At 52.4% G+C, this 10,224-nt stretch overlaps 3 protein-coding genes across 10 annotated transcripts; 1 reads left to right on the top strand and 2 right to left on the bottom strand.

The window, feature by feature from the left end:
- Positions 1 to 349: 349 nt before the first annotated feature.
- Positions 350 to 2,489, bottom strand: LY6G5B (lymphocyte antigen 6 family member G5B). 4 transcript variants are annotated; one of them, XM_043907878.1, is made up of 4 exons: positions 1,978 to 2,489; positions 1,721 to 1,849; positions 1,297 to 1,402; positions 350 to 887 (listed from the first exon to the last, which is right to left on the bottom strand). In XM_043907878.1, the coding sequence occupies exons 1-4, from the start codon at positions 2,099 to 2,101 to the stop codon at positions 866 to 868; spliced, it is 381 nt and encodes a 126-aa protein (XP_043763813.1). In that variant the 5' UTR covers positions 2,102 to 2,489; the 3' UTR covers positions 350 to 865. The 4 variants fall into 4 exon arrangements, with proteins under 4 accessions (XP_043763813.1, XP_043763812.1, XP_043763811.1 ...); XM_043907877.1 differs by having other exon boundaries at positions 1,297 to 1,429; XM_043907876.1 differs by having other exon boundaries at positions 350 to 1,402.
- Positions 2,490 to 2,881: 392 nt separating this feature from the next.
- Positions 2,882 to 6,879, bottom strand: CSNK2B (casein kinase 2 beta). The gene is made up of 7 exons (XM_043907879.1): positions 6,722 to 6,879; positions 6,041 to 6,123; positions 5,231 to 5,333; positions 4,428 to 4,543; positions 3,907 to 3,982; positions 3,570 to 3,759; positions 2,882 to 3,112 (listed from the first exon to the last, which is right to left on the bottom strand). The coding sequence occupies exons 2-7, from the start codon at positions 6,110 to 6,112 to the stop codon at positions 3,022 to 3,024; spliced, it is 648 nt and encodes a 215-aa protein (XP_043763814.1). The 5' UTR covers positions 6,113 to 6,123; positions 6,722 to 6,879; the 3' UTR covers positions 2,882 to 3,021.
- Positions 6,880 to 7,101: 222 nt separating this feature from the next.
- GPANK1 (G-patch domain and ankyrin repeats 1) lies at positions 7,102 to 10,224 on the top strand. Of its 5 annotated transcripts, none has more exons than XM_043907884.1 (5): positions 7,126 to 7,388; positions 7,630 to 7,878; positions 7,977 to 8,124; positions 8,351 to 9,043; positions 9,615 to 10,224. In XM_043907884.1, the coding sequence occupies exons 4-5, from the start codon at positions 8,433 to 8,435 to the stop codon at positions 10,057 to 10,059; spliced, it is 1,056 nt and encodes a 351-aa protein (XP_043763819.1). In that variant the 5' UTR covers positions 7,126 to 7,388; positions 7,630 to 7,878; positions 7,977 to 8,124; positions 8,351 to 8,432; the 3' UTR covers positions 10,060 to 10,224. The 5 variants fall into 5 exon arrangements, with proteins under 5 accessions (XP_043763818.1, XP_043763817.1, XP_043763819.1 ...); XM_043907885.1 differs by having other exon boundaries at positions 7,679 to 7,878; XM_043907886.1 differs by having other exon boundaries at positions 7,345 to 7,388; positions 7,781 to 7,878.

A 10,224-nucleotide genomic window follows, 5' to 3' on the forward strand; every position in this document is an offset into this window, starting at 1 on the left:
GGTGCTTCAGCTCCAGGTGACTCAGAGATGCAGACCTGTGTGTCTGCTCTTGTGTTTTCATGGTGGTTTTTTTCCTTTCTCTTGTGGAAAATCCTGACATCACCTGTGAACTTCCTAGATTTTGGAGGGTATGTTTAAGGCTGGCAAGATTCATAATCCTCATACTTTGATCTCCAGCCAGAGGGTGGGATGGATGTGGGCTGTTTGGGGCAGGCCACTGAGGAAGCCACAAGGCCAAGTGGAGTGGGCAGGGCTCTGCAACACTGTTTGAACCCCACGTCCAGTTACCTTTAACTTGTCTACACTTGCCCACACCTGAGCCTGCCCCCATCAAAAATGTGACACAGACTCTGGCCAGTTTGTTTATTGTGGAGGGGGACTGGGGAGTACAGAACAAAGGACAGACCCCCTCCTCTCCCCGGGAATCTGTGCAAGTGGGTGTCATGGCTTAGAGATGTGAAGTGGAGCTGAGGAAGCCAGAGACTGGGATAAGAGATGATGGGCTAAGAGATGAGAGCACGCAGCCGACCAGGCAGGAGCACGGGTGGTAGACAGTGAAGGAGGGGCACCAGTGTTCAGTCAGGAAACCTGCACGGAAGTCCAGCTTTCACCCTTTCTGATGCAAGTTCAGTCTGGCACAAGCTTTCAGAGCTAGGTATAGGAGACTGGAAATAGCCAGATTGAGAGAGATCAAGGAAGATGGGGGGTGGCATGGGGGTGATGGGACACTCCGATAACAGGACAGTATTGAGAAAACCACTGTGCCTTTCCCAGGTCAGCCTAGGCAGAATCCACATTTGAGATTATCTTCTAGGTGGTCGAAGGGCTCTGGGTGAAGTGCCAGCTGCTTTTATGGGGGAGGAGACTAGACCAAAACCATATAGACACTGGAAGGACAAAGGAAAGGAAGACTGAGAACTTACAGACCCAAGGATGTGAGTGTTCTGAGAAGACAACGCATGATGCTGGGGTGTCAGGAGTGAGATGCTAGACCAGAGAGAAATCTATCTGCGAAGGGCAAGATGTCAGGGACCAGCCCAGGGAAGAGTCAAAAGTCCAGAACTGTTGAGGAACAAGTATATGCTTCGCAGGTCAGCAATGGACAAACTCAGATTCACAGGTGGGCCAGCCAGGGGGTCCAGGCCTTCAGAAGGCTCCTTCCCAGCAGGGAAGCTGGGCAGGGGCAGTGACAGGTTCAGGGCTTGGTAGAACCACAGGATTTGGGACTGAGACAGGGGCAGAGCCAGGGACCTGTCAGGGGGCTCAGGCAAGGCACTCTGGAGCTGGGGACTGTACCAGGAGTTGCAGTAGTCATACTGGCAGCACTGGGCCGAGTACCAGTACGCTGAGATGTAGGTGGGCAGCTTTTCTTGGCAGCGGTAGGATATGTGTTGTCCACAGCCTCGGATTAAGAAGCGAGGTTTGTTATCTGGAGATGAAGGGAAAACTAATAACCCCTGCTGCCTCCCATAGTCACCAAACCTGACACCCCTTCCACAGACTCTGCCCATCCCTCACCTAGACCCAATTCCCTTTCCAGACTCCTGCAGAAGAGGCCAGAAGAAATTAGCTTAATTGGCTCCCCAGAACCCCAGACCCCTCCCCTACCAAAAACCTCCATCTCCTTAGACCTCAGGCCCCAAGCAGCCCTCATTTACAAGAGCAGACAACCCCATGGACTGTCCTGCCAGTGGCCCCTTCCCTGCCTGACTCAACTCACCGTCATTGATGCTGATCACCATGCACGGGGATGAGCTGCTGACGGTGCACTTCTCTGAGCCTGAAATGCATCCTACAGTAGGATCTTCTAAGAGGCAGAGGTGGCAGGTCCGGACTTCAGAAACAGGAGCTGGGGAAGCAGAAGACAGATGGTGGTGTTGGCCCACTCCAAGTTCCCTGCCCTCCAACATCCCGCTTGTCCACCGCCACCCTCCCTGTACTCAGCCACCCCTCCTTCCCTGCCCCTGCCCCACTTACCCTTTCCCACCGTGAAGCCCACCATGACCAGTGCACCTATAAGCATGGGGGCCTTCATCATGGACTTCTGGGGAGAGGGGCAGTCCCTGAGGAGTGCCCAGAAACCCCACCTTCCCGTGACCATGCTCCTTGAGCCTGAACTGCAGGGTGGTTCTGACAGGTAGTCTGGGCAGGAGCTGCTGTAGGTACAAAGCTATACTCCTCCCTGGGGCAGGACCCTGGTTGGGGCAGGAAGCAATTAACTTGGCAGAAGGACATGTCCTCACCCACCTGGTCTGGTTCCTGGATGTGGGAGCAGTAGCCCAGACAGGGGCAATATCTGGGCCCCAATCCAGCAGTCTACTTTTGTCCTGAGTGTCCCTCAAAGATCTATTCCCGCCCCTCCAGGGTCCATGGATTAGTTTCATTCTCTGGTACCATTTGCCATCTTCCCTACACAAACAGGGCCAGTCCCTATTGTTCTGGGAGAAACTTAAACCAGGAACCCAGTGACCTTCATCCTTCTGAGATGAGCATATCTCAGCTCCCCCAGGAGGGGGCACACAGACACCACAAAACAGCAATTCTGGACCTTGAACCTCTTCTCCCCACCCGTTACAGTTCAGTTTCTTTTGGGACCACTTTCAAAACTTAGTGATGTTGATTACATCCCCTAAACAGCCAACTATAGGTGGCACAAAAAGAGTAAATATTTCTCCAGTCTTTGAAACCCAATTTCTGTCTTTTCCTCGTGATCTCTGTACATCCCTACACCCAGTCCTAAAAACATCACCCAAATCTACTGGGTACAAATCTGTGCTGGTTTTCAACTTGAGGAGAGTGCGCTGGGCCAGGAGGACTCCTGGGGACCAGCATACCATTACTCGCGTTTCCCCAACCCCAAACACCAGCCAATCAGCCCATGGCCTTTTCTTCCACTTTATTTCATATTCCCACCACAATAATGACTCCTTTAATTTAAACTAAAAACCATAGAGGGTTCCTGAAATGGTGGCAGCAAAGGAATGAAAGTGTCAAAGACCGAGGGACAGGTGGGGTGGGGAATCAGCGAATCGTCTTCACTGGGCTCTTGAAGTTGCTGGCGGCTTGGAGCTGCAGCTGGTAGGCCATTGGATGGATCTTGAAACCGTAAAGCCTGGGTTGGGGCAGAGGTGAGAGGAAGCAGAGTGAGCCCCATCCTGGCCCTGCCAGTGGCCTGCACCCCCCCTTCCCTACCCCAGTTTCTTCATGGGCCTGCTCAGTACTTAAGGGCAGTGGCTCCCCAACTTCTTCCCTCAAGAATATTTGGAAATGTATTTTAAATATCTATTAAAACTCAAATTCAAAGCTACAAATGTGTGTCTGTACATATACACGAGGATACACACATTAGTACTTGTTTTAATGTAAGAATTGAACTTTCCTTTTCTACACTAGAGTAAAAATTATACTCCAGGAAGATAAACCACACTTAAACTGTGCTTCTGAGAATTTCGTAGCAGAAAATTGCGCACACAAAATGGTAACAATGATAGCTATTGCTTCGTCCTCCCTTCTTTCTGGGGGATCCCAGGCACCTCTTTTGACCCCTGGTGACTGTCTCTGCTCCCCACCTGGGCACAAACTGGTTGGCGGGCCTCTTGGGCCGGTACTCGGGGTGCACCATGAAGAGCATGTGAGGGAAACCGGTGCCGAAGTAGGCGCCGTCCGTGTGGTGGTGCCTCGATGACTTCGGTGTGTACACGTCCATGCACTTGGGGCAGTAGAGCTTCACCATGGCCTCACCTGGGATGTCTGAAAGGCCTGGGAGACAGCCAGACTCAGCAGGCCAGGTTACCCAACCCTTCCCAACCTCCCTCCTGGACTCAGGCCCCAACTTGCTGAGCCCCAACCCCATCCCAGCAGACCTGCCATTTGACGTGGCCTTCCTTTCCCTTTCCCAACACTCACCGATGGGAAGCATTGGCTGGTTCTCACAGTACACACGGGGACAGTATCCAAAGTCTCCCTGCTGGTACTTTTCCAACTGATGTGAATGAAATTGAAGGAGTTGGTGGGTAGGTATGAAGAGAAGAGGCAACCCCCTCCTCAGCCCAACCCACATCACTGTGTCCCCAACTCCTTCTGCCTCTTAACGTCCAGAGGCCCTTTCTGTGGCTCAGATGGGCCTTCAGACTCCTCTGTTTCCTTTCCTCCAGTCAGGCAGGCTGAAGACCATCAGACATTCACTGCTTATTCCCTGAGGAAGAGGCAGTCTACAACTTTCTGCTCTAGGTCATATCTCCCTCCCCAAAAACACTCCCTTCACCTCAACCCTCAATCAGGTCTTAACCCCTAGGCCCAGATTCTGGGGTTATTTCCCCTCTTCTCAGCTAGATTCTGTGACAAGGCTGAAACGAGTGACTTCTTGCTGAAGGAAACTGTTTCCCTGTTGCCTCTGAAGGAACCAAGTGGGAGTAGAGAGGCCTCACCATCTGGGCGATGCCACGGTTGGTGAGGATATAGCGGGCGTGGATCAATCCATAGAGCATTTCAGCTGCTTGCTCAATCAGGTCACTCTGGTTGGGGTTGTCTTCCAGCTCCTCATCTGAAACATGGCACCAGCCAAATGCAACCACTTGCCTTACAGCTTTTTAAGGTGCCCTGCCCACTCCCACGGGCTGCTGGCTCTTCAGCCCAGCACCCAACTTGGAGCCTCATCCCACCCACAGCCTGGGCATCTGACCCAGAAACATGGGCCTCTGCCCCTTCCACAAAGCCAAGGCAGCTCTGCCTTCTTTCTGTCCCTCTCAGCCTCTGCCTCCTTCCCTTCCTTAAGAAATAGATGCAAAGATGTCAACACAGAAAATAGAACTCTAACCTGGAGAGTGCAAGCAAGAAGGTAATACCCATGGAGAAACTGGCATTTTCGAAAAGTGCTAAATTATAGGATCAGAGTATGAGAACAAGTGGTAGAAGTCACAAAATTAGGCCAAGAGTGAGGCAGGGAATCAAAATGAAGTAGAGGATTTGGGGTTAAAAGGGTTAGAGAACCACAAAGAAATTTAGAAATTCAAGAAGCTGGGAAGACCCAGAGGAATCGGGTGGAGAGGGAGGTGGGAGGGGGGATCAGGATGGGAAATACATGTAAATCTATGGCTGATTCATATCAATGTATGACCAAAAAAAAAAAAAAAAAAAAAGAAGCAGATAAACAGGGTGTGAATAGGTAAAGAACAGCACACACACACACACACACAAACCAACCAACCAATCCACCCTGAGGGTGTCTCACCAGGCTCCAGGTCCAAGATCATGTCTAAAGCTTGTCGATAGTGAGGCACCTGCTCATTGAGTCCAGTGAGATTGAATTTGTCCTGGATATAATCTTCATCCACCTGTCAGGACATGAAGTCAAAAGGAAACCCATAGCAGAATCCTCAGCTTTGACCTGGGCAGGTTGCTCAAACTCGTGCCTTATCTTCAACACAACTGCTTTGTTCCCTTTGTTCCGCACTTCCAACTCAGCAGAAGTACTTCAACCTCTCTCCCCAGTTCGTGTATATTGCCCACCCAGAAGAGGTCTGGCTTTTCTCTCCTAAACATAAGCAATCCCGTCCTTACAGAGTCAGTCCTTTCAAGATCCCTGTCCTGATTCCTGTTCCTAGCTCTAGGAATCAGTTTTGGCCTCTCCTGAGAGGCAGCTGGCTCTCTGAGGAAGGTGGGGGCTCAACAGCTTGGAGTCTGAAGTCAGTTACACTCCCTTATGTTAACACACAGGCACGCTATAAAACATTTTAACGTTAAGTGTTTTAATTCTCCTAATAGCTACCAGAGATATGTACTACCAGTACCTCCGTGGTAAAAAAAAACAAAAACACAGGTTGACACGTCCAACATTAGGCTGCTGGAGGGTGGCAGGGTTGACTTGGGGCCCCAGTCTTGCCCCTTCACCACAAGTTAGAGAGAGAGCTACTAAGGGAACTCCTCCTTGATAAGAATTTTTACTGAAGTACGTAAGAGAAGTGTGCGGAAGCTTTATGTGCAGGAGACTATGTGGCCAGATTACATGTGGAGGTGGATGGTGGGGTTGAGGAGAACTCACCTCACAGAAGAATTCATTGCCACGGAGCCCACAGAACCAAGAAATCCAGGACACCTCCTCTGAGCTGCTCATCTTCACGTCGGCTAGAGATAGAAGAGTATAAGCCTAAGCTCTCCCTCCCAGCCTCTGGTATCCTCACTCCTCCCACACCTTGCCCTCCAACCATGGAAGAATTTGGGGCCACCCTTTCTTAAAGAACCCGAGACTGGAGCACGTCTCTCTAGCTCCTCTTATTTACATTCCAACCCCTTTTCACTGAGATTATAGAGAAATTCTTTGGGGTCCAGCACCTGTGAGAAACCGACAGGTCTTGACCCTACTAATCCTACCTACATCCCTGACGCTCCGGAAAGCCAGGCCCCTCTCGCCTCCGTGTCAACTCTGGCAGGGCCGTGGCTCAGGCTCCCTACCCCCGCAGGTCTCCGGCCCCATTCTCAAGGATTCCGAAGTTTATCCTTTCCAAGCAAGAGCTGGGCCCCTCCTTTTCTCATGGCCTGGGGGTGGTCGTCAGGTCCGTTTCATGGGAGTCCCGACATCCCGCCTCCACCCTTCAGGCCACCTCTCCTACCCTCGGAGCCGGACCGGGTCACTTCCTTTCCCACCCCCACATCAAGACGCGGAGACCCCATGTGCCGCGCCCAGGAACAGGGGACATGGCGCGGCAACGACCACCACACTCACCGACTGGACGGGGACTGGGACAAGGGGACGGGGAGGGGAAGGGGAGTTTCTGCTTCCAAAGAACCGCGACGACGGCTACAACGCAGGCCGCGGACCCGACCGCGGCAGGCGAAGTGGGGTGGGGGGAGTGGAAACTGGGGAGGGTGGGGAAGAGGGCAACGCGCAAGTGCTTAGAGTTAGGAGCCGCGGTGGATGCCGGGAAATGGAGTCCTCGGTCAGGAGAAACTGACGAAACTAGGGAAAGGGGAACTACGAATCCCAGGATGACCCGCGCACGACCCTGGTGTCACGAGGCCCCGGGGGGGGAGGGGACGCTGGGGGCGGGGCGCAGCAGGGCACTGCGAGCCGCTACCGGAAGCGGAAATTCAATACCGCGTTCTGGGCCAGGGAGCCTGGGAAATATAGTCGTGTGATTCCGGGGACTGTGGGGACAAGGAGGAAAGGGGATGGGCGGGGAGAGGAACTAGGCCGGCTGGTTGTTTCTTGCTTCTCCCATCAAACAGCGAGCCTCAGGGCTCGGCGCGACTTTGCTACCCAGGGCATTGACCTCATCCCCAGCCAGCTAGCCCTCCTGGCCCTTATCGTCTTGCTCCTTGGAGTCAGCCCGCCAAGGAGTCCCCCGACGGGGCCCATGTTTCATTCGGGGTTCGCGGTCCGGAGGCGGGAGGTGAGGCCGAGTTCCGTGCTGAGGGTTCTGGGCAGGGTGTACTGGGCTGAGCTGAGCGGTGTGAGAACCAGGACGGCCCCGTGGGCTAACCTGAGGTGGTGCCAGCCATTCTGCCGCTCGTCCCCTTGCACTTCTCCATTTCCTCTGAGGGCTTGAACGGGGCTGCTGTGGGCGCTAAGTGCGACCTTCGAACCCTGGTCAGAGTAATGGTGAGGGGCTGCGTGACGTTATTTCATTTCAGGGTTTCTGGGCATTCTCCGCCTTTCTTAACCCCGAGAGTGGTTTCCCAGGTCCAGAAAATGAGCTCGGAGCGGGGGCCACGTTGAGGGAGGCGAAGGGCATTGTGGGGGCGTTATGTAAAAACAGGACCCCAACCGACGGATCTTTCTCAGTCCTCGCGCCTCGCCGGCACGTGGTGCGTTGTCCTTCTGCTGTGGAAACATTCCAGGGCGGGAAACAACCCGGCGCTTGCGCGCGCCTGCACCCTCAGGTAATTTGTTTTGTTTTGTTTTTCCCCAGCCACGCATGCGTCTTTGTGCCGTGTGATTATTTATCGATTCCTTTGCTTAGAGGCGCTCCATTTTGCAGTACGGAAGTTACAAAGCGACACAGGCTGGAACCTCTTCCTGAAATCTGCTTCCTGCTTCCGGAGAAGTGTCGAGTTTGTTTTTGTTTGGGAAGAACTTATCCCGAAATAGCAAGATGTAAAGAGCCAATTTGATTGTTTTTCTTAATGGTATGTCTTACGCTGTGATAAAGTTGTCTCAGAGAGGCTGGTATTGTTGGTGCGGATGGAGGTAGGGGCGGAGCGCAGGGCCTCTGGGCAACTGTCTCACGGAGACGTCTTTCTTAACCTTTACTAACAGTCTGTTACTGGCCCTGCAGGGTCCTAGGTTGTGGGGTCACTTTTGGGTTGGGAGGGGATTTTTGACACTAAGGATACTTTTTCTTTATCTCATTAGGTGTCTGAAACTGACTCTGGTCGCTGCAGGATCACCAGGGGCTTGGCTTCCTAGTCTCATTTTCCTAGATTTCTCGAAAGCCATGTCTGGGTCTTCTCTCATTAACTTTACCCCAGCCACTGATCCCAGTGATCTGTGGAAAGATGGGCAGCTGCAATCACAGCCTGAAGAGCCGGAGCCCACCCTGGATGGGGCTGCAGCCCGGGCTTTCTACGAAGCCTTGATTGAAGATGAGAGCAGCACCCCTGAAACCCAGAGAGCTCAGCCTGGGCCTGCCAGTGAGAGAAAGAGAAAGAAAAGAAGAATGATGAGGGAGACTGCAGCAGGAGCATCAGGAGGACATGGACAAAGGAGATCCCTTGAGGCAAAGGACAAGATGACGCAGCAGATACTGAGGGCAGCCCAGGAGGGGGACCTGGCAAAACTAAAAAGGCTGTTGGATCCCCACGAGGCAGGGGGAGCTGGAGGGAATATCAACACTCGGGATGCTTTCTGGTGGACCCCGCTGATGTGTGCTGCCCGAGCAGGCCAGGGGGAAGCTGTGCGCTATCTCCTGGGCCGTGGGGCTGCCTGGGTAGGGGTCTGTGAGCTGGGGGGCAGAGATGCTGCTCAGTTGGCTGAAGAAGCAGGTTTCCCTGAGGTGGCCCGCATGGTCAGAGAGAGCCCTGGAGAGACAAGGAGTCCAGAGAACCGGTGAGGGGAAGCCTTATCTTTTATTATTATTTAAAATTTTAAATCTATTTTTGCTTTATTGAAGCATAGTTCATGTATAATTGTATAAATTACATGTGTACAATATAGTGATTCAGAATTTTTTAAAGTGATATTCCATTTATAGTCATTGTAAAATATCTCCTAAGTTTCTGTGTTGTACACACACTCTGGGTTTAAATCCTGATTGTACTTCTTGGGCAAGCAATCTAGTGTCCATGAAGCTCAGTTTTCCCATCTAAGAAATTAGACTATATTTCTTATAGGGTTGTTAGGGTTAATTAAATGGGTTAATATACATAAAATGCTAGAACATTGCTTGTATTTAATAGCATAGCAAGCACTGTACAAATGTTAACTATAGTAATTATTTCTCACCCAAGAACCTTGTGAGGCCTTAACCATTCCTTCAGGTCCACTGTTGCTAACTGGGGAGGAAAGGCAATTTGTTTCTTGGCAGAAATACTGGAAGGACCTTGTCCTACCCTGCCACCCACCTCTAAGGCCTAAACCCTTGTGCTGCCCTTAATCCTTTCTCTCTTTTTTTCTCCAGGTCCCGATCCCCGTTGCCCCAGTACTGTGAGACTTGTGATGCCCACTTTCAAGACTCTAACCACTGTACATCCACTGCTCACCTGCTGTCACTGTCCCGGGATCTCCAGCCCCCCATCCTGCCACTTGGGGTTCCTACCTCCAGCCCAGGCTTCAAGCTGCTGCTGAGGGGGGGCTGGGAGCCTGGAATGGGGCTAGGACCCCGGGGTGAGGGCCGTGCCAACCCTATCCCCACTGTCCTCAAGAGGGACCAGGAAGGGTTAGGCTACAGATCAGCACCTCAGCCCCGAGTTACACATTTCCCAGCTCGGGATACACGGGCAGTGGCTGGGAGGGAGAGAGCCCCTAGGGTGACCACACTGAACCGCAAGGAGGAGAGAAGGCAGGAAGAGAAGGACAAGGCCTGGGAGCGGGATCTGCGGACATACATGAACCTCGAGTTCTGACTTGGGCAAGTTCTGACCCGGGTGTGTTGCTGAAGCCTAAACTTGGACCCCAAACCTAGACACTTCCTGATGTCTTCCCAGGTTCCACACCTGGTTTTGATCAGTGGACTCTTGCCTTCAGTAGAAAGAAGCCAAAAGTTGAGAAATAAATCAAGCTTTTCTCCC

Source organism: Cervus elaphus, chromosome 7 (assembly GCF_910594005.1).
Source record: "Cervus elaphus chromosome 7, mCerEla1.1, whole genome shotgun sequence".
NCBI classification, from domain to species: Eukaryota; Metazoa; Chordata; class Mammalia; order Artiodactyla; family Cervidae; genus Cervus; species Cervus elaphus.

Excerpts from the sequence above, each read along its gene's own strand:
- LY6G5B (XM_043907874.1), bottom strand. The coding sequence starts at position 2,101 with ATGGTCACGGGAAGGTGGGGTTTCTGGGCACTCCTCAGGGACTGCCCC. Across the intron at positions 1,850-1,977 it reads GGGCTTCACGGTGGGAAAGG|CTCCTGTTTCTGAAGTCCGG; the intron begins GTAAGTGGGGCA and ends CTGCTTCCCCAG. Across the intron at positions 1,430-1,720 it reads GGTGATCAGCATCAATGACG|ATAACAAACCTCGCTTCTTA; the intron begins GTGAGTTGAGTC and ends CTTCATCTCCAG.
- CSNK2B (XM_043907879.1), bottom strand. The coding sequence starts at position 6,112 with ATGAGCAGCTCAGAGGAGGTGTCCTGGATTTCTTGGTTCTGTGGGCTC. Across the intron at positions 3,983-4,427 it reads ACCGTGGCATCGCCCAGATG|TTGGAAAAGTACCAGCAGGG; the intron begins GTGAGGCCTCTC and ends CATTCACATCAG. Across the intron at positions 3,760-3,906 it reads CCAGCCAATGCTTCCCATCG|GCCTTTCAGACATCCCAGGT; the intron begins GTGAGTGTTGGG and ends GCTGTCTCCCAG.
- GPANK1 (XM_043907882.1), top strand. The coding sequence starts at position 7,353 with ATGTTTCATTCGGGGTTCGCGGTCCGGAGGCGGGAG. Across the intron at positions 7,389-7,780 it reads TCGCGGTCCGGAGGCGGGAG|TCCTCGCGCCTCGCCGGCAC; the intron begins GTGAGGCCGAGT and ends GATCTTTCTCAG. Across the intron at positions 7,879-8,350 it reads GCGCGCGCCTGCACCCTCAG|GTGTCTGAAACTGACTCTGG; the intron begins GTAATTTGTTTT and ends TTATCTCATTAG.